Source organism: Hyaena hyaena, unplaced genomic scaffold (assembly GCF_003009895.1).
Source record: "Hyaena hyaena isolate Hyena2069 unplaced genomic scaffold, ASM300989v1 scaffold_787, whole genome shotgun sequence".
Classification (NCBI taxonomy): domain Eukaryota; kingdom Metazoa; phylum Chordata; class Mammalia; order Carnivora; family Hyaenidae; genus Hyaena; species Hyaena hyaena.
Genome location: NW_024081417.1, coordinates 859,980 through 884,373, shown reverse-complemented (window position 1 = coordinate 884,373; position 24,394 = coordinate 859,980). Strand labels below are relative to the sequence as shown.

General features: G+C 41.8%; 1 protein-coding gene across 2 annotated transcripts; it reads right to left on the bottom strand.

Moving 5' to 3' along the window:
• Positions 1-1,322: 1,322 nt before the first annotated feature.
• LOC120221577 (zinc finger protein 211-like) lies at positions 1,323-14,614 on the bottom strand. 2 transcript variants are annotated; one of them, XM_039219058.1, is made up of 4 exons: positions 14,393-14,614; positions 13,764-13,802; positions 13,418-13,544; positions 1,323-4,723 (listed from the first exon to the last, which is right to left on the bottom strand). In XM_039219058.1, exons 1-4 carry the CDS (start codon positions 14,423-14,425, stop codon positions 3,255-3,257), a joined length of 1,668 nt encoding a protein of 555 aa, XP_039074989.1. In that variant the 5' UTR covers positions 14,426-14,614; the 3' UTR covers positions 1,323-3,254. The 2 variants fall into 2 exon arrangements, with proteins under 2 accessions (XP_039074989.1, XP_039074990.1); XM_039219059.1 differs by lacking the exon at positions 13,764-13,802.
• Positions 14,615-24,394: the final 9,780 nt, after the last annotated feature.

The following is a 24,394-nucleotide window of genomic DNA, read 5'->3' as shown; positions in this document are numbered from 1 at the left end:
ATTTATTTCTGAGAGAGAAACAGCATGAGCACGGGAGGGTCAGAGAGAGAGGGAGACACAGAATCTGAAACAGGCTCCAGGCTTTGAGCTAGCTATCAGCACAGAGCCCGACGCAGGGCTTGAACCCATGAACCGTGAGATCGTGACGTCAGCCAAAGTCGGGTGCTTAATTGACTGAGCCATCCAGGCGCCCCTGTATTTCGTTTTTTTTTTTTTTTAACATTTATAATTTTGGGAGAGACAGAACACGAGCGGGGGAAGAGCAGACAGAGAGGGAGACCCAGAATTTGAAGCAGGCTTCAGGTTCTAAGCTGTCAGCACAGAGCCTGAAATGGGGCTCGAACCTACAAACTGTGAGATGATAACCTGAGATGAAGTTGGATACTCAACTGACTGAGCCACCCAGGTGCCCCTAATTTCCTGTATTTCAAATATCTTGTCTGCTTTGTTTTTGTTTCTTGAACAACTTAAGTATCTAACTGAATTATTGTCAATATGATACATCTTCTGTTATGTTTTTAATGAAATGTTTGGTTTCAGGGATGTTAAGCATGTATCAAAACATTAAAGTATACCTCTAAACTATGTGCGGTTTATGTGCTGTCAATGATATCTCCATTACACAAACCTTCCAAACTTGTCGCTTCCTAAATCATTTTACTATGTTTTATTATCATCATTGCTCTATAGGTTATCTGCAACTGCTGGATCAGAATGGTGGAAACAGAATGTTCCGTCTCTGGCAACTCTCCCCAAATGTGCTTGCTGACGTCACACTGGTGATCTGAAATTGGCCACACTGGGAGTACTGACCCTAGAGGACTTGAAAGACGCTACAAATCAGGACTTCACTGTATTATTCAAAGTCCAGAGTTAAGAATACGATGGAGAATATGTTAATAATCAGATTAAACTTAAAAAGTGTGTGGGGTGTGTGGTCATTACATTGAAGAGAACACGAAAGCGCCTGAGAAACAAAAACAAGTGAAAGATATGAACAGACATTTTATCAAGAAGATATACAGATGGCAAATAAATATAAGAAAAAATGTGTGACATCATAAATCCTGAGGGAAATGTAATTAAAATTACTGTTTGCTTACTAAGAGGGTAAATTTCAAAGACTGAACCAAAAGACGATACTACATACTGGCAAGGATGTGAAAGAACTGGGACTCTCATGCACTCCTGGTGGGTATGCAAAAGCAAACGATCATCTTAGACCAGCTGTCAGTTTCTTAATAAGTTAAACATTCACTTAACCTATGACTCGGGCATTTTCCTTTGAGTTACTAACACAAGAGAAGTGAAAAATACATATATACATACAAATGTTCCAGCAGCTTTATTTGCAATAGCTAAAACAGGGTACCTAAAAGACCCCTGACAGATGAATGGATAAACAAATGGTATATCCATAGAAAGATACTATGCAGCAATAAAAAGAGTAAAATACTTATATGAGCATCACTGAAGAATCTCAAAATAATTACAAATTGTGAATGAAACCAGAAAAAAACATTTTATGGCTCATAGAAAATTCTAGAAAATACAAACTAATTTATTACAAACGAAGGAAAGTCAGTGGTTGCCTGGACAGGGGAAAGACAGATAATAAAATGACATGAGGAACATTAGGGGTGATGGACATGTTCATTATAATTATGATGAGGTTCTGTGGGCTTATGCATATGTCAAAACTTAAACTGTACACCTCAAATAGGTGCAATACATTGCATGTCAACTATACCTGAATAAAGTTCTACAAAATAGTTATAAAAAAAACACCCCCAGATCTCCCACTTTTTTCATAAAATTAGGGTTGGCAGCCCTATGTTGACTCTATCTCTTGCCTGATGACCTTGGAAAAGCAGACTTGCCTGAGTGGTAGCAAATACTTATGAGCAGTTAAATCTATTCCACCTGAGTCAACAAGAATGCTGGCTCGGTCATAGAGTTACATCAACAGGATAAGGGATCCCTTTTCTCCGTATGCCCATTTTCCTATCTGTGTAGAAATGGCCTTTAGGTGAATGTAACAGAAAGCCTATGGGAATCCAAAAAACCAATAGCTTATTTTCTTTGACAAAGACCTCAACTGCAAAGATGCACGTACCTGGAGGTCCTGAGAATTTCTGTGCACACTAACGCTGCACATTCAGTCATCAGAGCATTCTGATGCAATTTTAGAAGAGGCACGCTCCATCTACTTTGCTTCAGTCCCCTGCAGTGTTACTATGCCAATTATGGTTGCCCTAGGACCCTGTATTCTTACCACGACATTAGCCTAGTGAATTCTGGGTATCAGGGCACATGGCTCCTTTGTAGGACTAGAGTAGAGAATTCCATCAACACTACTGAGCATTATGGGACATCCACCATGAAAAAGAAAAACAATTCATGTTGTTCTCAGAAACACTGGAGGTTGTCAACTTCCTGACTCTTCAGAAGTGTTCTGAGCCCCCCAAAAAATCCTGATACCCAGTCCACAAATTAAGACAAGGCCCTGCAGTCTTTCCTAGGAGACCTTGGGCAAAAACATAAATTAGGCAAAAGCTGGAAAGAGAGCTATGTTCTTTCATCAAACTGTCATCTCTGAGGCACACAAAGTACTGGGAACCCCATGAAAGCGGTTCACTCCTTAATGTTGGCAGAGCCCAGGTGTTTTCAAGTCACTTCACGCAGTGCATAGGACCCCAAGGTCAAAGGTGGCTTATGCAATAATCCAAAGCAATATGAGGCAGGGAATTCCCAGGTTGGTGACTTGGAGGATAGGAAAATCCAAGATGAAAGTCACACAAAACTAACACATCCTTGAAAATGTAGTCCTTCTTGGCAAGTTACCAGAAGAACTCAGATTGGGTCCACTGGGCCAATATTGGGTCAGGGCCATGCCCTAACTTCTACAAGAGAAGAGAATGATGGCCCTATAAGGGCTAAGATTAATCATGATTTCTTCCAGCGAAGGGGGGAGCTTCCCTGAGGACAGTGTGGTGGTAACTGATGCATACTGTGTGAACCTGCTGGGTGGCAGAGACGACAAAACTCTTCCACAGAAACTGGCAGTGACATACATCTGGCAAGAGCCCTGGACAGGCTAGAAAGTGTAACACAGCTCCTTATAGATTCCCACATACTTGGATCTCCCCACTATGAATTTTTAGACATATGGGCTTAAATTTGCTAGATGGCTTCTTCACAACTTCTCTCCTCCAGTGTAATTATTTAAATGGAAGCCACATGTCCCTGTACATCTAAGGTCTTTCTCTACTATGAAATCTCTGGTGTTGAATGAGGTCAGATTTGGAGCTAAAGGATTTCCCACATTCTCTGCACTCAGTAGCCCTCTTGCCAGTGTGAACTCTCCGATGCTGAATGAGGCTGGAGCTTTGGCTAAAGGATTTTCCACATTCCCCACACTCATAAGGCCTTTCTCCAGTGTGAACTCTCAGGTGTTTGACAAGGTTAGATTTACAGCTAAAGGACTTTCCACATTCACTGCACTCAATAGGTCTTTCACCGGTGTGAACTCTCCAGTGGTTCTTGAGGTTGGAGCTATGGCTAAAGGATTTTCCACATTCCCCACACTCATAAGGCCTTTCTCCTGTGTGGACTTTCCGATGTGAACTGAAGCTGGAACTTTGCTTAAAAGATTTCCCACATTTAGTGCATTCATAAGGCCTTTCTCCAGTGTGAAGTCTTCTGTGGTGAATGAGGCTGGAGCTTCGGCTAAAGGATTTCCCACATTCACCACACTGATGAGGCCTTTCTCCAGTGTGAACTCGCCTGTGGTAAATGAGACTGAAGTTTTGGCTAAAGGACTTCCCACATTCATTGCACTCATAAGGCCTTTCTCCAGTATGAACTCTCTGATGTTGAATGAGGTTGGACCTTTGGCTGAAAGATTTTCCACATTCCCTGCACTCATAAGGCTTCTCTCCAGTGTGAACTTTCCTATGGCTATTGAGGCTGTAACTTTGGCTAAAGGACTTCCCACATTCACTGCACTCATAGGGCCTTTCTCCAGTGTGAACTCTCCGATGTATAATGAAACTGGAGTAGTAGGTAAAGAATTTCCCACATTCACTGCATTCATAAGGTCTTTCCCCAGTGTGGACTTTCTGGTGCTGGATGAGGTTACATCTTCGGGTACAGGCTTTTCCACATTTGCCACACTCATAAAGTCCTTCTCTAGTGAGAACTCTCTGGTCCTGAGCAAGTGTGTCTGTGCAGCTGAAGGCTTTCTTGCATTCTCCACAGTTGTGATGACTTTTTCCACTGTGAAAGACAGCCTCGCACTCATTGTTCAGCTTCTCCCCAGTGTGAGCAACCTGTTGTTGGAGAAATCCCATGCTGGCTAAGAAGTCCTTCCCTGTCTCCTCACAGGTAAGGGGCTTCCCTGACACGTGGACTGTACAGCTCTTTATAAACGAGGCTCTGTCCACATAACTTCTGAAGGGAATCTCTCTAGTGTGCTGCCGCTGGTACTGTTGAAGGTTGGCAGCTAAACAGAATTGTTTCCCACATGTATATGGTTTTTCCCCAGGATAAGTTTCCTGGTGTTCAGCTAAGTGCAGAATGTTTCTCAAGATTGGACCACACAACTCAAAGGGCTGGGCCTTCTGGGGAGATGGATCTGCCTTGAGAGTCCTGATCTGTGACACTCCTACAGAAACGCTCTCTTCAGAAGGTGCATCCTCATCCTCCACTCCATTCCCACAACCTGAAAGCACAGAAGTGGTGATGAAGTACATGTTGACATTATTAGGAAGGAGGAAAGCCCATCACAAATGTACATCTGACATATTAAAGGACCAACACATAGAACTCTTTTCCGGCAAAGGAAGTTGGGGTTAGGTTTTGGAAGCAGCTGCTTTGCTCTATTGGGTCCCCAAGGTTACAGAATTGGAAAGGCCTAACTAGACACAGTGTATAAGGAAAGGGTTAGGCCAGGGGTGAAACACATTATACAACTTGTTCTACTTGTCAGTGGGTTTAAGCCGGATTACATCTGCTGGGGATATGTGATAAAATCTGACTGCAACAAAGTAACTGGTTTTCAAGAATTATTAAAAGATATGTGCATACTTTAGAATACGACTCTGTTGGAAAGCACTATGGAGAGAGGAGTGTGAATAGATAAAACGTCCAGAGAAGTGGGCATTAGAAAGAATGGGCTGGAGAAAGAAAAAAAAAAAAAAAAAAAAAGACATCAGCAGGGGCGCCTAGGTGGCTCAGTCGGTACCCGATGTCTCACATCGGGTTCAGGTCATGATCTCACAGCTTGTGAGTTTGAGCCCCGTGTTGGGCTCTGTGCTGACAGCTCAGAGCCTGGACCTTGTCTCAGATTCTGTGTCTCCCTCTCTCTCTGCCCTTCCCCCAGTTGTGCTCTGTCTCTCTCGCTCTTAAAAATAAACAAAACAGGGGCGCCTGGGTGGCTTAGTCGGTTAAGCGTCTGACTTTCGCTTAGGTCATGATCTCGCGGTTCGTGGGTTCGAGCCCCGCATCGGGCTCTGTGCAGACTGCCAGCTCAGAGCCTGGGGCCTGTTTCAGTCTGTGACTCCCTCTCTCTTCTGACCCTCCCCTGCTCACGCTGTCTCTCTCTCCTAGAAATAAACATTAAAAAAAATAAATAAGCAAAACATGGGGCGCCTGGGTGGCTCAGTTGGTTAAGCATCCGAATTCAGCTCAGGTCATGATCTTACGGTTTGTGGGTTTGAGCCCCGCGTCGGGCTCTGTGCTGACAGCTAGCTCAGAGCCTGGAGCCTGCTTCGGATTCTGTGTCTCCCTCTCTCTCACTGACCCTCCCATGCTCACGCTGTCTCTCTCTCTCAGAAATAAATAAAACATTAAAAAAAAAATAAATGAACAGTTAAAAAAATAAAAAAATAAAAAATAAAACATTTAAAAAATGATGTCAGCAAAGTGTCAAGAATGGAGAAGGGAAGATAGAAGTGAGTTGTGGCCACCAGCAATGGCATCAAAACAAAAGTCAAATGGGGCGCCTGGGTGGCTTAGTCGCTTAAGCGTCCGACTTTCGCTTAGGTCATGATCTCGCGGTTCGTGGGTTCGAGCCCCACGTCGGGCTCTGTGCTGACTGCCAGCTCAGAGCCTGGAGCCTGTTTCAGTCTGTGACTCCCTCTCTCTCTAACCCTCCCCTGCTCACGCTGTCTCTCTCTCTCTCTCCTAGAAATAAATTTTTAAAAAAATTTAAAAAAAAAAAGGTCAAATATGATAGGTTCCTGGTGTCATCTGAACACAGCTCGGACATCACACTCTTCCCCAGCTGTCATTCACCTGGGTCAGGCCCTCTCTGGGCCCATCTAATGGAGACTGGAGCTATGTCCATTCTGGGAAGCACAAAGGACTCCTCCCCTACCCCCGGATGAGTAACTGCAAGAGGCCTGGAGGATCCAAATCCTAAGGGAAAGATAGGATAGGTCAGTGGCCAATGCTGGACTGGATGGAACAAGTCAGCACACAGCTGGTCACGGGAAAAATACTACAAAAAAGCACCTCCAGGCCCAGCTAGAGGGAAGATGGTGGGACAGTAAGCACCAGGAAGCTGTCCTTTTACCTGGACCACAAAGGCACTGACAGAACCAATCTGATATATAATCAATCTGCTATAAATATTTTGCAAGTCTAGAGTCTACTGAAGGCTTATAACACGCTAAGTTGCTTTAATTTTGGTCAATTTCAGCTCTTAGCATTGTATAAATTATCCACTTCCCAACTCCTCCAACTCTGAGCCCCAGAGCAGGAAGTCATACACATGTTCCTCCAGCAGCTTGCTAGGGCCAGGGTGGGCAATAAGGATCCTGTCCTCCAGGTATCACAGACCTGAGTTCTGATTACTGCTTCTAATGATTGGAAGTGCGACAGACAGGTGGGCAGCCATTGTTGCAAAGCCTCTCCGTCACTGGCTAAAGTGATGTTACAGAGGATTTAAAGGACAGACGTCTATGCCCTCAACTCCCCTCCCTTTATCATGTTTCTCTTATTCCCGTTTTGGGAGTCAAAAATTCATGGGTTAGGATGTTCAAAATCAATCACATACATGGGGGAATATAGAAAATCATCATACATGACCAGGAAAGTCACAGTCTTAGAAAAAACAGAGAAGACCTTAAGCTTATACCTCAGACTGATATCCCTACAGACACCCTACAACCATTAAAAACAAGCTCCAAACATCCAGGGGTTTTTCTGGGGTTTTTTTTGTTTTTTATTTATTTTTGAGACAGAGAGAAACAGAGCATGAGTGGGGGAGGGGCAGAGAGCGAGGGAGACACAGAATCCAAAACATGCTCCAGGCTCTGAGCTGTGAGCACGGAGCCTGATGAGGGGCTCAAACCCACTTCCTGCAAGATCATGACCTGAGCCGATGTTGGATGCTCAACCGACTGAGCCACTCAGGAGCCCTCAAACATCCAGTTTTTAACAACAATAATAAATCACAGGACACACAAAGCAACAGGAAAGTTTAGTCCATTCTAAAGGGGAAAAAAAATCAAGAGATACTGTCCTTGAGAAAGACCACATTGTGTACTTATTAGACAAAAACTTTAATTTTTTAAAATGTTTTCATTATTTTTGAGAGAGAGAGAGAGCATGCACAGTGGGGGAAAGACAGAGAAAGATGGAGACTCAGAATCCAAAGCAGGCTCCAGGCTCTGAGCTGTCAGCACAGAGCCCAATGCAGGGTTTGAACTCATGAACCCCAAGATCATGACCTGAGTCAAAGTTGGATGCTTAACCAACTGAGCCACCCAGGTGCCACAATTAGACAGAATTCAAAACAATGGTCTAAAAAATGCTCGAAGAGCTTAAAAAAAAAAAAAAAGGTGGACAAAGTCAAGAAAATGTTACATGACCAAAACAGAAATATTAATAGAGATAGGAAACATAAAGAATAATCAAAAAGAAATTCTGGGGCTGAAAGTATAATAACTGAATGAAAGAAGTCACTAGAGGGATACAAAAGCAGCTCTGAGTAGGCAGAAGAAACAACCAGTGAACTTGAAGATAATGAATCTGAGGAAAAGAAAGAAAAAGCATCGACCAGGAGTGAACAGAACATAAGAACCTGTGGGTTGCCATGAGTAGACCGATACATGCAATGTGTTAGTCCAGAAGAAAAAGAGAGAAATGAAAGGACATAGAGCATATTTGAAGAAATAATGCCTGAAAACTTCCCAAATTTGATGGAAGAGACAAATATTGACATCTAAGAGGCTCAGTGAACTCCAAGCAAGATAAACTCTAAGACTCACACTGGGCTCATTATAATCAGAGTGTCAAAAGCCAAAGGTAAAGAGAGAAGCTTGAAAGCAGCAAGATAGAAGTGATTATCACACACAAGGAATCTCCAGTAAGATGATCAGATTTCTTTTTTTTTTTTAATTTTTTTTCTTTTTTTTTTTTTATTTCTAGGAGATAGAGAGAGACAGCGTGAGCAGGGGAGGGTCAGAGAGAGAGGGAGTCACAGACTGAAACAGGCTCCAGGCTCCGAGCTGGCAGTCAGCACAGAGCCCGACGCGGGGCCCGAACCCACGAACCGCGAGATCATGACCTAAGCGAAAGTCGGACGCTTAACCGACTAAGCCACCCAGGCGCCCCAAGATGATCAGATTTCTTACTAGAATCCACGGAGGGCAGAAGACAGTGGGTTGATATATTCAAGTGTTGAAATAAAAAAAATAGTCAACCCGAATCATATAACCAGCAACACTGTGCTTCAAAAATGAGAGAGTAATTGAGACCTTGCAGATACATAAAAGCCAGGGAGTTCTTTACTACTAGATATGTCCTGCAAGGACACGCAAGCCTAGAAGGACGAGAGGTGGTCCTTCAGATTGAAATGAAAGGACCCTAGACAGTAACTGAAAGCCATTGGCCAAATCAAGATCTCTGTTAAGTTAAATACAAACAATTACAAAAGCTAATTGTATTGTAACTTAACATTTATGAGATTATTCTATAAATAATAATTACAGGTCTAAATTTTTGGACACACAACATATAATTCTGTGTAATTCTGTGACATCAAGAGGTGGGGACAAAGCTGTATAGAAGAAAAAAATTTAAAAATATGACTGAAGCTAAGCTGGCATAAATTCATATTATATGTTATAATTTTAGCACATTAAATATAACCCCATGGGTAACTAAAGAGAGAGAGAGAGAGTTCCAGAAAGTACCAAAAAAAGCCCAAATTAAAACATTTCACTACAAAAAAATCAACTGAACACAAAAGAGAGTAATGCAGGAAATGAGGGACAAAAAAAGATAAGAAATATAAAAAGCATATAACAAAGTGACAGAGGTCCCTCCTCATCAGCAATTCCTATAAATGTAAATAGGTTACACTCTGCAAACAAAAGACAAAATTGGTAGAAAGGATAAGAACATGATCCAACTATATGCTGTTCATAAGACACTCACTTTAGACCCAAAGGCACAAATAAGTTGAAACTGAAAGCTTGGAAAAACACATTCCATGTGAAGAGTTATCCAAAGAGAGCAGGGGTGGCTATACTAATATCAGAAATAGATTTAACATCAAAAAAGGTTATGAGACCAAAAAAGACATTATGTGTTAATGAAAGGTTCAATACACAAGAAAATATAACAAAATATGTAATAATTATAAATTTATAATTTATATATAGTTGGTTCCTATAATTTATATTTTATACTATAATTTATATTTAGTTGGTACCTATGACCAACTAAAGAGCTCTGTTAAATTACAGAGCATCAAAACCTATGAAGCAAAAATTGACAGAATTGAAGAGAGAAACAGAGAGTTCTAACATAGTAGTTGGAGACATTAATGCCCACTCTCAATAATGTAGAATAAACACACAGAAGTAAGGAAATAGAGGACCTGGACAACACAATAAGCCAACTAGATCTAGCAGAATATACAGAATGCTCTACCCAACAGTAATAGAATATACATTTTTCTCAATCGCACATGGGGCATTTTCCAGGATAAACCATATGTTCAGCCACAAATTAGGTGTCACTGGATTTAGAAAGGCAGAACTCATACAAAGGATCTTTCCAACCATAATGGGATAAAGTTAGAAATCAAAAACTGAAGTAAAACTGGAAAATTCACAAACCTATGGAAATTAAATCATTTTTTAAAATTAGTTTTTATTTTTTTTAATGTTTTTTTCTTTATTTCTGAATGAGAGAGAGAGTGTGAGCAGGGGAGGGTCAGAGAGAGAGAGAGACACAGAATCTGAAACATGTGCCAGGCTCTGAGCTAGCTGTCAGCACAGAGACTGACGCAGGGCTCGAACCCACAAACTGTGAGGTCATGACCTGAGCCGAAGTCAGACGCTTAACCGACTGAGCCACCCAGGCGCCCCAAATTAAATCATTTTTAAACAACCAATGGGGCAAAGAAGGGTCACAAGAGAAATCAGAAAATACTTAGAAACAAATGAAAATGAAAACACAGTATTAGCAAAACTTATGTGAAGCAGCAAAAGCAGCACTAAGGGGGAAATTTATATCTATAAACACTTACATTAAAAAAGAAGAAAGGGGCACCTGGGTGGCTTAGTTGGTTAAGCGTCTGACTTCCGCTCCAGTTATGATCTCACAGTTCATGGGTTTGAGCCCCACAATCAGGCTCTGTGTTGACAGCTCAGAGCTTAGAACCTGCTTCAGATTCTGTGTCTCCCTCTCTCCTTGCCTCTCTCTGCCCCTCCCCAACTAGCGCATGCGTGCTCTCTCAAAAATAAAAAAATACACTTAAAAAAATTTTTTTAAACTTCAAATCAACAGACTAACTTTACAACTTAAAGATCTACAAAAAGAGAAAAGAAACTCAAAGGTAGTAGAAAAAAAAGAAATAAAGATTAGAGGTGAGATAGAGATATGAAACACACTAAAGAAAAAAATCAATAAAACTGAAAGCTGGTTCTTTCAAAATGCTATCAAAATTGACAAACTTTTGGGGTGCCTGGCTGGCTCAGGTGGAGCACGTGACGCTTGATGTCAGGGTTGTGAGTTCGAGCTCCACTCTGGGTTAAGAGATTACTTAAAAATAAAATCTTAGGGGAGCTAACCAATCTCAGTTGGTTAAGCATCCCACTCTTGATTTTGGCTTATGAACCTGATCTCATGGTTTGTGAGATTGAGCCCCACAATGGGCTCTGTGCTGACAGCTCAAAACCTGCTTGGGATTCTTTCTCTCCCTCTCTCTACGACCCCCCTCCCACTCTCTCTCTCTCAAAGTAAATAAACTTTAAAAAAATAACTAAATAAATAAAATCTTTAAAATTGACAATCTCTAACCTAGAATAGCAAAAAAAAAAAAAAAAGGAAGACCTAAAATAGTAAAATAAAAACTTATAGTGGCGGGGGGGGGGCACTTGGGTGGCTCAGTTGCTTAAGCATCCAACTTCGGCTCAGGTCATGATCTCACAGTTCGTGCGTTCGAGCCCTGTGTCGGGCTCTGTGCTGACAGCTAGCTCAGAGCCTAGAGCCTATCTTTGGATTCTGTGTCTCCCACTCTCTCTGACCCTCCCCTGCTCATGCTGTCTCTATCTCTCTCTCAAAAATAAATAAAACATTAAAAAAAAAAAAACTTCTAGGGGGAAATTATTACCAATTTGACAGAAATAAAATAGATTATAAAAGAGTACTAGAAAAGAGACTGAATCACTAAGCAAAAACCTCCTGACAAAGAAAAACCCTGGACTTGATGGCTTCACTGGTGAGTTCTACCAACCACTTAATGAAGAAATAACACCTATCTTTATCAAAAACAGACAAAGCCACTAGAAGGAAACTACAGACCAACATAGTTGATTCATCGATGCAAAAAAATCAAAAACAAAATACTAGCAAACTGAAATCAGCAGCATAGTAAAGGATTATACACCACAACCTACTGGGATTTATTTCTAGAATGCAAGGATGGTTCAACATACAAAAATTAATTATTATAATACATATTACAGAATGAGGAAAAAATTATATGTTCATCTCAACTGATGCACAAAAAGCATCTATCAAAATTTTAATACCCTTTCATGATCCAAACAGTCAACAAATTCAGAACAGAAAAAAACTATCTGAACATAGTGGAAGCAAAAGATTAAAACCCATGGCTAATATACTAAATGGTGAAGGACTGAATGCTTTTCCTCCAAGATCAGGAAGAAGAAAAGGATACCAACAATCATTACTATTATTCAAAATGGTACTAGAAATTCTAGATTGGTGGGGGGGGGGGGGAGGAAAGTCATCCAAGGGGAAAGGAAAAGGTAAAATTATCTTTGTTTATGAATACATTATACATAAAAAACTAGGCCTAAAGATTTAAAAAATGTTCAGAATTAATGAGTTCAGCAAAATATTAGGATACATATGGAACATGAAAGAAAAGTTGTATTTCTATATGCTAACAATTAACAATATAATAAGAAAACAATTCCACTTATAATAGTATCAAAAGAATAACATACTTAGAAATTAACTTAACCAAGGAAGTGAAAATTTTGAACAGAAGAAACTACAAAACACTGGTAAAAAAACTAAAGAAAATGTTAATAAATGGGAAGACATCCATATTTACAGATTAAAGATTTAATAGTGTTAAGATGTCAAATACTGCTCAAAACCATCTATAGATTCAATGCAATCCCTATAAAAATTCCAATTTTTTTGTGGTAGTAGGAAAATTCACATGGAGGGGTGCTGAGTGGCTCAGTTAAGTTTCTGACTCTTGGTTTCAGCTCAGGCCACGATCTCACGGTTTGTGAGTTTGAGCCCCACATCAGGTTCTGTGCTGACAGCCCAGAGCTTTCTTGGGATTCTCTCCTTCTCTCTCTGCCTCCCCACTCACACTCTAGCTCTCTGTCTCAAATAAATAAAAACTTAAATAAGCAACAACAAAAAAATAAACAAAAAAGAATGAAACTCAAGGACACCAAACAGCCAGAACAATCTTGAAAAAGGCTAACGGTGACAGAGTCATCCTTCTTCATTAAAATTTTACTGCAAAGCTACAGTAGTCAAAACTGTGTGATACTGACATAAAGACAAAAATGGTCCAGTGGGATTGAATAAACACTCCAGAAATAAACTCCTGCACAGATGGTCAACTGATTTCCACATTCCAGACCGTTCAATGGTGACGATCCATTAGGCTAACATCAAGACTACTGATGCTGAATCCTTCCCTGTGAGGTTTGAGGCAGCAGGTACTGGGGCAATAAAGGAAGAGGAGTGGGCATGCACTCGCCCCGCCCCGGCAACCACGGCAGCCACCCAGGGAACTGGGAAGGCAGCAGTGCCCATCATTCAATAGGCGAGACCACGCTGCCCCTGCGGAAAGGAGAAAGGCACAGCCTCGCCCAGGGCACAGCGGTGGGTGTGAGGGCCTTACCTAGTGAGGACGTGAGCGCAAAGTTCTCCAGCATCACATCGTGGTACAGGCACCTCTGAGCCTCATCTAGGAGATCCCATTCCTCCCAGGAGAAGTACAGGGCCACGTCCTCAAAGGTCACACTTCCCTGCCAGGATAGAGACGGATGAAACCACAAACAGCCTCACCCCCAGAGACCCATAATCCACATCCCCACACTGTCTACCCCATGTCCATCCTCCTCCCAAGATGCCCAAATGAGAGGAGACACCAGACTCTGGGGTCCTTGGTGCAGAGTCGCAGGACACCACAAATCTGGACGAAATGTGGGGCAGCACCAGTGAGGGCCTGGTCCACCTCCACTTACCTGTGTAGGTTCCCAAAGCACTGCTGCAACCATGGAAACCTGCGGGAAGAGGCGGGCCTTTGAGGGGCTGAGGGACGGAACCGTGGCCATTCTCCAGGGGGCTCAGGCCTTCCCTGTGTCCCTGCCGGGCACCAGAGCCAGGGAACCTCGGGCTGACTGGTCAGCCTCTGTGCTGGCTCTCAGCGGCTGAGTGTCCTTGGAAGAAGACTCAATCTCCCTCTGCCTCAGTGTCCTCCTCGCCCTCTACAATCTGTTCTACTGGACAGAGTCCGGAGAATATCTCAAACCCACGTCTCGCTTTTCCTCGGAATTCTCCGTTGCTCTCAGGGCCCTAGGAAGGGAGACAGAACCCCACAGCCTGCCGCTGCGGTTGCGGCTCAACCCAAACGTCTCCTGCGGAAGCAGGATGGACCCCGGGTTTCCAGAGTGTTTCAGTTCACACCCCCCTCCAGCCGCTGCACCTGCCGGCCCCTCCCCTGCAGCCCGCGGCCGCACCCCTTCACGCCGGCGCTCAGACACGGGGGCCCCGCCCACAAACGCCTCCCCAGCGCGGACACCCGGACCTGGGCCTGCCCCGCGCTCGGGCCTGAAGGGTCTGGGCGGAGAGGGCCCCGGGACCGCGCGTTTACCTCAGCCGGGTCCCGGGGCGCGACCGCCGCCATCGGACTCCGCGGGCGGAGTGAAGGGATGACAGCTGAGCGACCGGAGGGTCGCGGGATCTGAAGTGTCCACGCCGGCCTCTCAGGCAGCGGAGTCCCCGACCCCAGACCCGCCTCCGTAGAGCGGGGACAAAGCCTCCTCTTTTGCCTTCTGTGTCCGTCGCCTGAGTCCCAACCCGGTGTTCCGCACCTTCAGACCGAAGCCAAAGACTCCAGAACTGCTAAAATGACCGCCACGGAAACGGCGGAAGCCCCGCCTCAAGGCCATTCGCCCTTCCGGAAATGTCCCTTTTCGGGGTTTTCATTGGATTGTTGCCCCTGCCGTTCAGCGCAAAGTTTTCGGGGTAATGTAGTTCCAACGGCAGGAGTTGCCGACCATGGGAAAGTCTCACAGAAAGGGTAAAGCAGCATCACAAACGGTCGGAGAAATGGCTCCCCCCGCCCCCCAATACTTCTAAGATTGAAGGGAGACATCACTTCTTCTTAACAATGGCAGGCCAATTCCTGGGGATTGTTAACTGCACTTTTAGGTCAGGGCTACTGATCCCTGAAGTGTTTCCACATTATTTCAGACTCTATGAAGCCAACTCTAGTGATCATCCGCTGATAGCTGGAAGCGAATAAACATGATCTTATTGCTCTTAACGTGCATGCAGCCTGACGTGTGAAAGTCATTTTTGTGAACTTTAGTAGGTTGAGTCAGGGCCAACAAACAAAACACCACAGGGCCAGGACAGAGAAAATAGGGGAAGGGTATTGGGCAGCTCTGAGGCTGGTGATCCTAGTGGGTTCTGGGCCTCTGGTTCTTTCTTCCTGTCAGTGCTTGTGCCCAACTCAATGAGAAACACTATTTTATCTACAAAACATATAACTTTTATACATGCACATTCTTTTCCCTAATACACATTTACATTATTAATGCATAAAATAAAAAATTAACTATTGTTTATTAAGGAGTACTATTCTATGTACATTTATAAAATAAGAGTGAAAAGTCTGATAATTCTACCTCCTGGAGAAGCAATATTTGCAGGATGGTATCCTTTTAGAATTCTGTCTGCAGGATAATCAGCTAATTAAATATATATATAAAGTATATTGATCCACTTGCAGAACTCAGAAGAGTTATAGCTGTTTAACTGGATAAGGAAAAAAAAATTTTTTAGTGCAGAAGTCAAAGAACAGAGAGACACAGGTGTCATTACTGATGAGCACAAGGGGGTTGAATGCTGGGAAACATAAAGCCATCAGCACAAAGGTGTCCACCTGCCACTGCTTTGGACTCAGAGAGTCAAAATGGAAGAAAGACAAAAAAGCCACTCAGAAGGCAGGTTCTGCTGAAAGAAATCCCCCTGGACACTCTGTAAATAGAACAAAGGTTTACAGCCAGCATCATCCAGGAAATATTTCAGTCCAAAAGCTGCCATTTCCTACAGGATCCCTTTGGAGAAAATAACTAGGCAGTTAGCTAGGAGAAGTTGGTTGAGGATTTGGTCTGTGGGTCTAAGATTTCGTCCAGTGATCAAAGTGAAGATATAGAAACAAAGAAGTGAGGAGTTTCCCAGGATCCCAGCTTTCATCTGAGTGAGGAAAATAATCACCCAAAGTTAGTAGAAACCATCACATCAAAACCTAAGGGATAATTTTTAATTGGAGTCAGATGAACCTAGAAAACAGGAAAATATGCTAACTCTTATTCCCAGAATTTTTCAGTGTTAAATCTGACACATTTTCCCACATTAAAAACATACTGAGATCATGAGGCTACCTCACACATAGTAGGATGGCTAATATAATATTTTTAAAGTTTATTTATTTTGAGAGAGAGAGAACCAGCAGGGAGTGGCAGACAGGGAAAGAGAGGATCCCAAGTAGCACAGAGCCCAATGCTGGACTAAAGTCAACAAAATGTGAGATCATGACCTGAGCCGAAATCAAGAGTCAGACACTTAACTGCCTGAGCCATTCAGGCACCCCAACTAATACAATATTTTTGTATTAAACAACAACAAGAGTTGGCAAAGATGTGAAGAAATTGGAACTCTCGTGCGCTGTTGGAATGTGAAATGGGGCTGCTGCTGTGGAATCCAGTATGATGATTCCTCAAAAAGTGAAAAATAGAACTACCATATGATCTAGTAATCCCACTTCAAGGCATATATTCTGAAGAAAGGAAAGCAGGATCTCAAAGAGAAGTCTTCACACCCATGTTCGTAGTGGCAGTATTCACAAAGGGAAGCAAAGCGAGCATTCACTGACAGATGACTAGACAGACAAAATGTACACACACGGAAGGGAATGTTATTGTCTTACAAAAGTAGGAAATTGTGACACATGCTACAGATAGATGAACTTTTAGTATACTATGCGAAGTAAAACAAACCAGTGACAAGAAGACTAAGTGTGATTCCATAGGTCTATACGAGGTACACATAGACACAGAGCAGAATAGTGGTTGCCAGAGGCCGCAGGGAAGAGGGAATTAGAGGAATTGTATTCCAGGTTAGTTTCAGTTTTGCAAGATGAAAAGAGTGGATGGATTTGCTGATGATTGTACAACGATATAAATGTATTTAACACCACTAAACTGTACACTTAAAGTGGTTAAAATCATAAATTTTATGTTATGTGTTTTTAATCACAATTAAAATAAAACCCTGAATTATTTCACTTAACACGATATCCTCTACATCCATCCATGTTGTCCCAAGTGGCAAGATCTTGTTCTGTTTTCTGACTGGTTAATATTCCCTTATATGTGCATATTCCAAATCTTCTTTATCCATTCATCTATCGATGGACCCTTGGGTTGCTTCCAAATCTTGGCTATTGTAAATAATGCTGTAATAAACTTTGGGGTGCATATATCTTTTCAAACTAGTGTTTTAATTTTCTTTGGATAAATATTCAGTAATGAAATTTTTGGATCATATGGTATTCTATTTTTGAGGAACTTCCATGCTGTTTTCCACATTGGCTGCACCAGTTTGCATTCCCACCAAAAGTGTAGGAGGGCTCCTTTTTCTCTACACTCACACTAACACTTTTATCTTGTCTTTTTTTGATACTAGCCATTCTGACAGGTGTGAGGTGATAACTCGTTGTGGTTTTATTTGCATTTCCCTGATGATTACTGCTGTGGAATATCTTTTCATTTGTCTCTTGGTCATGTGTAGGTCTTTGGGAAAATGTCTATTGAGGTCTTCTGCCCATTTTTTAATCAGGTGGGTTTTTTGTTGCTGTGGGGTGTGTGTGTGTGTGTGTGTGTGTTTGGTTTTTTTTTGGTATTGAGTTGTGGAAGTTCTTTATATAGTTTGGATATTAACCCCTTATTGGATTTGCAGATATCTTTTACCATTCAGTATATTGCTTTTTTGTTTATGGTTTCCTTCACTTTTTATTTTGCAAAAATATTTGCAAAAAAAAGTGCAAAAGCTTTTTTTTTTGGCACAGCCCCAACAATTTATTTCTACTTTTGTTTCCCTTGCCTTAGGAGACATACCTAGAAAAATGTTGCTATAGCCAATGTCAAGAAAATTGCTGCCTATGTTTTCTTCTAGGATTTTTATGGTTTCAAGTCTCAAATTTAGGTCTTTAATTTATTTTGAGTTTACTTTTGTGTATGGTGTGGAAACATGGTCCAGTTTCATTCCTTTGCATGTATATGTCCAGTTTTCCCAGCATTACTTATTGAAGAGATGGTTCATTGTATATTCTTGCCTCCTTTTTCATAGATTGACTATGTAAGTGTGGGTTTGCTTCTGGAATCACTATTCTTTTCCACTGGTCTACGTGTTTATTTTTATGCCAGTTTTGATTACTACAGCTTTATACTACACCTTAAAATCTGGGATTGTGATACCTCCAGCTTTGTTCTTTCTCAAGATTGCTTTGGCTATTTGTGGTCTCTTGTGATTCCATACAAATTTTAGTATTATTTGTTCTAGTTTTGTGAGAAACGCTGGTGGTATTTTGATGGGTTTCCAGTTATGAAATGAGTAAGTCATGCAGGATGAAAGACATAGCATAGGGAATATAGTCAGTAATATTGTAATAGTGTTGTATGGTAACAGATGGTAGCTACCCCTGTATAATGATAATGTATAGAGGATAATGAGCACAGGATAATGTATGGGAAGTTGAATCACTACAATATACACCTGAAACTAATGTAACATTGTGTGTCTGCTACACTCAAAAAAAAAAAATTTTTTTTAAATAAAAATAGGATGGAATATAGTTCACATCCCAGCTTTGTCAATAACTCTTTTTCCCCATGAGCATGATGATAAAAAATTTACAGATGGTATTTTTCTAAAGCCAGCTGTCTCTGAAATTCCAAAATTTGACATGCCCTCACAATGGCTGTCCAAGACTATTGTGACATGGGTAATGTTCATTATCATTCATTCTGTGAAAGTTATATTTAGTTGATAGTCAGAAGCCCAAGCACGGACCAAATAAGCAGCTTGATATAGGGGAAATGGAAACAATTTTAAAATCAGAAAATGTGAGTTAAAGTACTGGTAATGTACAAATATGATTGTTTTTGACAAGCCACAGATCCCCTCTGAGCCGTATTTCTCTATTTTCACAAATTAAACAATGATACCTAATTCAAAGAGACATGAGAATAAAATGAAAAAGTACTTTTCAAGCTGTAATGTCAACTTTGAAAAAGATGTGATGTATTATAACATGATAGATACTGTGCAAAGGAAGCCTAGTTCCTGCAACAGATAATTGTTACTATATTTTGTTCACGCTGTTGTTTGGTAGCCAAAGAAAACATTAATTTTTTTGTCCATGCTACAGCTGATGTTGTTCTACAAAATATGAAGAAAAAGTATAATAAAATCTCACCTTTTCAAATAAATAAAGGGAATTCAAAACATTCCCCCCACTCAACCCCCCCCCCCACCTTGAGAATATGTCTTAAAGAAAGCAAACTCTCTTTATTGAAGCATTTTATGTAAAAGTACAGCTCTGGAAACAATGTAAACATCTATGAATAGGGGCGCCAGTAGACACACTCTGCCATATGTAACAAATGAATGTGGACATTCTCTACAGATGCTATGGAGTTCTCCTCAGAATGTATTTTAATTGCGGTATAAATCAGAGGACAGAATACACATTTTCTTAAAAACATGGAGGATATTTTTTGAAACATTTGAAGAACCAAAACCATCTAATGGTTGTAAGTGGAGGATGATAGTGAATAGAGTGGAGGGAAAGTATATTAGAGACTTTTTCTGAATCATCTCACATTAAAGTATGGACTCCGGTACAACTATGATACCATATTAAAGGGTAATTTAAAGTATCCACACAACTAAAAATAAAGTGAAGCCAACAAAGTTGATTGGCAGAGAATTGGTGGTGTAACCAAGCTGAGAAAAAATCATTTTTAAGTTACTTTAAAGACAGGATTTTTAACCAAATCTCTCAAACGGGATACAAATTAAACATGACACTCAAACAAAAAGGATTTCCCTACACTGTGATCTTTAATCATAAAAATATTGCTATTGTCTTAAAATAGATACAATCAAATACTAATAATAATATCATTGGAAAATAAGGCTTTCAGTAACAAGAAATAAAATATAAATATAAAACCTGTAAAACCACCATATTGCTGAATTTGTCTTGAAGAATCATTATGTAGTCATAATAACATCTTTTACAAACCAATTTTTCCACCTCCTTGCCACACGGAGTCTAGGCAGCCAGCATCCCTATCACCTGTATTATCAACTCTACATCTAATTTTCTTATATAAGGAACCAGCGCTTTTTGAAAAAGAAGCTTGATCTCAAGTCTGGGACAGAAAATTTACAAGATGAGACTGAAACACTGCTTCATACAAGACAGCCGGGAAGATAAGATAGTGACAGACTCAAGTTCACAAGAAATATGTTGTTAAAGGAAGGATGCAAAAAGAGGTATTTTAATGCAACCCAATCAAAATATTTAATATATAAATTATGTTAGAGGAAGCTGTCCTGACAATGTTCAGTACCCATATGAATCAATTTGAGAGAAGACAAAAATTCTAGCAAATTTTATAAGTAAGTATTCTAGTAGGAAAAAAACTATAAGCATATATTAAATGCTCATCTCATATATGTTTAAGAAAACACAAGTTAAATACTAAATATTTGATATTTCACCATTAAGGTACATTATTTTCTATGATTTCTTACACATTCAAATTTTTATTATAGATCCCCTGACATTTTATAACATCCTTTGTTTCTATAAAACACAAAAGTGAATTAAATAGAGTTACTATTTTGTTACTAGAGTTCTTTAAGTGGACTAAAAATTTCAAAATGTTTCAGAAATCTTCTGAGCACAGAATGGTATAGATGTATATTATACCCTAATCATTTATAGTTTTAACCCTCACTTTTAACTCCTATGGAACTTTATTGTAAGGACCTCTGTTTTATGTTGTCCAGAGCTTTAAATCGAGAAAATTTTTTTTGAGAAATCTTTTAAATTGAAACTTTCAATTTGCAATTATATTCCACTGGTATACATTGTATTACATAAATGATAAAATTTGAAAGTACATTGGAATTGAGAATTTGGGAAAGAAATGAACTGATTCTCAATACACATAAGGCCCTCTGGTGGGAACAGAGGTTATGAGAGAACACATCCCATCCCCCAAGCAATAACGATTCCCACTCTGGGGACTCCAGTGAGTGTATTTTACCGAACGAATGGGAAAATGATGAACTAGGATGGAAGCGCAGGTAAGAGAGGAGGCACACTGCTGACAAGAGTGCTCACTGGAGGATGAAGAAGAGGCGCGGGGTGTGGCGAGGGCTTCAGAGAGCAACATCCACTCCGACATCACACACACACACACACACACACACACACACACACACGGCTCATATGAAATGTGCATGGCAGATATTCTAATTTACATAGTAGCACTTAAAATAACAAGAAGGAAATAGGGAACTACATTTAGGATAAAAATCAATCAAAGTAATCAACGAAGCAAACTAAGTGAGGGGAGAAGGGAAAAAATGAAATTATTTTAAACTGTGAAGTAAATTTGGATAACAGATAGGTCAATCGACTTGATGTGAAAATGAACACATTTTGCATGACCTAGACCTCCCCTGAGCCTCTGAATCCTAAGACTACTGCGCTTGCTGCCCCGTCTGTCCACCAAGGACTGCAGTCACTCACAGAGAACAAAAGTCAGCTCCTCTCCTCTCACAGGTATTCCATGGGCAGCTTCATTACAAGAGTTCTGCTCTCGGGGTGCCTGAGTGGCTCAGTCGGTTCAGTGTCCAACTCTTGATTTCAGCTCAGTCATGTTCCCAGGGCTGTGGCACTGAGCCCCTCTGCACGGAGTGTGGAGCCTGCTGAAGAATCTGTCTCCCTCTGTCCCTCTCCCCTACTCTCTCTCACAAATAAAAAATAAAAGCATCCTGCTCTGAGGAGGGGAAAGCATCCATCTGGTTAGAATGTTGAATGCTGGGATAACAGACCATCTCATTGCGGGAGGACAGGCGGGAGGACCCCCAGAGTACCCTTTGATGACAGGGTAGCGGAGGCCCTTGGAGCACCGATAGGTTAATACGTTCTTAAATGAATAGGAATCTCAAAGCACCTTTAAAAACTGCTGTCTTGGAGTCACTTTTCCTTAAAGAGACTGATTTACTTCTGGGGCGCCTGGGTGGTTCAGTCGGTTGAGCGTCTGACTTCAGCTCAGGTCAAGATCTCGCGGTTTGTGAGTTTGGGCCCCACGTCAGGCTCTGTGCTTACAGCTCAGAGCCTCCTTCAGATTCTGTCTGCCCCTTTCTGTGCCCCTCCCATGCTCATGCTCTTTCTCTGTAGGTCAATAATAAATAAAAAATGTTTAAAAAAATTAAAGAGACTTCTATCTGTACCAGGGAGGTAGGAGTGTATTATCATCCACTGAGGGTGGAAATTCCAGAGATGCTCTATTACAGCCCAGTTAGGCACACTGGCTTCCAGGGATGAGGAGAGGGCGACACCACCAAGTACTAGTGGACGCCAGGCATCTACCCAGGGGTGGGAGCCGACAGACGTGATCTCCTTGCCCTTCATGTGTCTACAGAGAAGAGCATTAGAGGAATCATTTTTAGGGTCAGTGGGCTTGTCAGTAGCCAGGGACAGGAGATTTCAGGGCACAGAGAAGGTGGAGCGGTGATGCCAGGCAGTCACAGAGGAGCTGGCCACGGGCCACAGTGTTTCTCTGAATCCTTTAGAACACCGCCTTCCTGCCTGTTTATGTATGTTCACGCGCCAAACCCAGCGGGCAGAACTGTTTCATTCATTGATGGTTTCCTGCTATAAATGCGAAATGAGAAGGTGGATTCTCTTCCTTCCAAGAGTCTAACGGTTATTTGAAAAGAACAGCTACTTACCAAATTGATGTTTGACGCCAGTGACTGCAGGGGCAGGATCCGTGCAGGTAGAGACAGGGGTCATTTGGACACTAAGATAAAGGTTTGAGACTCGGTGAGCTCACCTCCTTGCTGGGAAGTGCTTATCATTTCATCTGTAACTGCACTGACAGTATCTGCCCAGGGATCTGAGATGATCTCTGAAAAACATCTGTGATTTGTGCACAACACTGACAGCTCTTAGTGTTTGTTAGTAAAGTTACCCAAGAGGGTGAGGTGAACAGAAACAGCTAGAGGAAAGTCTTACTTTCGGTGCCTCAAAAATGACAAAGTGTTCCTGGGAAGTCAGAAGACCCTGAAGTCTAAGATTCAAGAGAATGAAGCAGAATGCAACTCCATGCTTGATCCCTGTCTATACTGAGTGTCTTTATTCCACTCTCCAGAGCTACTCCTTTTCACTAAGAAACTCACACAATGCCTTGAGGTGAGCGAGAGGGAGCCGCAGGGAAAAGTTGCCAGAGGCCACAAACCACTCATGTTTTGCTTTAGAACACATGTGTAAGTAACTCCTCTGTGCCAGGTACTTTACTAAGCCATTAGGATGTAAAAGGAAACCAACTAGGCAAAGAATCCCTTACAAAGCTTACATTCTGCTTGAGGATGAGAAACAAACACAGATCATTTGGTGATCATTCTAAAAAGTAATGGTGCTATGGACCATGAATATGGAGTGAGTGGCCCGAGCCGTAGGGAGGTGGGCATGCGTGGCCGTTGTAACCAGAATAGGAGGAGAGGGGTACCCAAATCAGAGGACATCTGATAAAGACCTGCAGGTGAGGGTGAGGGGTTGAGCCAGGTGTATGTCTTGTTTCCAGGCAGAAGAAACAGCACAAACACCCAGAGGCTGGAGTCTACCGGGTGTGTCCAGGGCAAGCAGGGTGATGCGGCTAAAACCAGGCCATTTAGGAGGAGAGGGTTGAGAGACGAAGGCAAAGGGGCCACAACCGCTAAACTGTGTGCGTATCTCAGCGGAAGCCAGAGCCCATACAAGGCCTTGACCAGAAGTGGTGCGCAGCCGCTCTGTGGGGAATGTGATGCGGAAGGGGCTGGGAGGAAGCACAGAAACCATTTAGAAGGTTCTGAGTGTGAGATGCTGATGGCACCGACTTGGAGGGAATGGGGTTGATGATTAAAAGTGCTCAAACCCAAGGGAAGCTGGGTGGCTCAGTCGGTAAGCGTCTAACTTTGGCTCACGTCATCATTTCCCAGTTGGTAGGTTTGAGCCTCGTGTTGGGCTCTGTGCTGGCAGCTCAGAGCCTGGAGCTGCTTCAGATTCTGTGTCTCCCTCTCTCTCTGCCCCTCCCCTGATCACATTCTGTCTCTCAATCTCTCTCAAAAATAAGCAAACATTTAAAAAAAATTTTAAAGTGGTCAAACCGTGGTAAATTCTGAAGCCTATGGGACATAGGTGAAAAGTTGAGAAAATGAGGATCCAAGTGTGAGTCTGGGGATTTTTGCCCGGACAACTGGAATATAAGTTGCTATCAAAAGGAAAAGGGGAGAGTAGGTT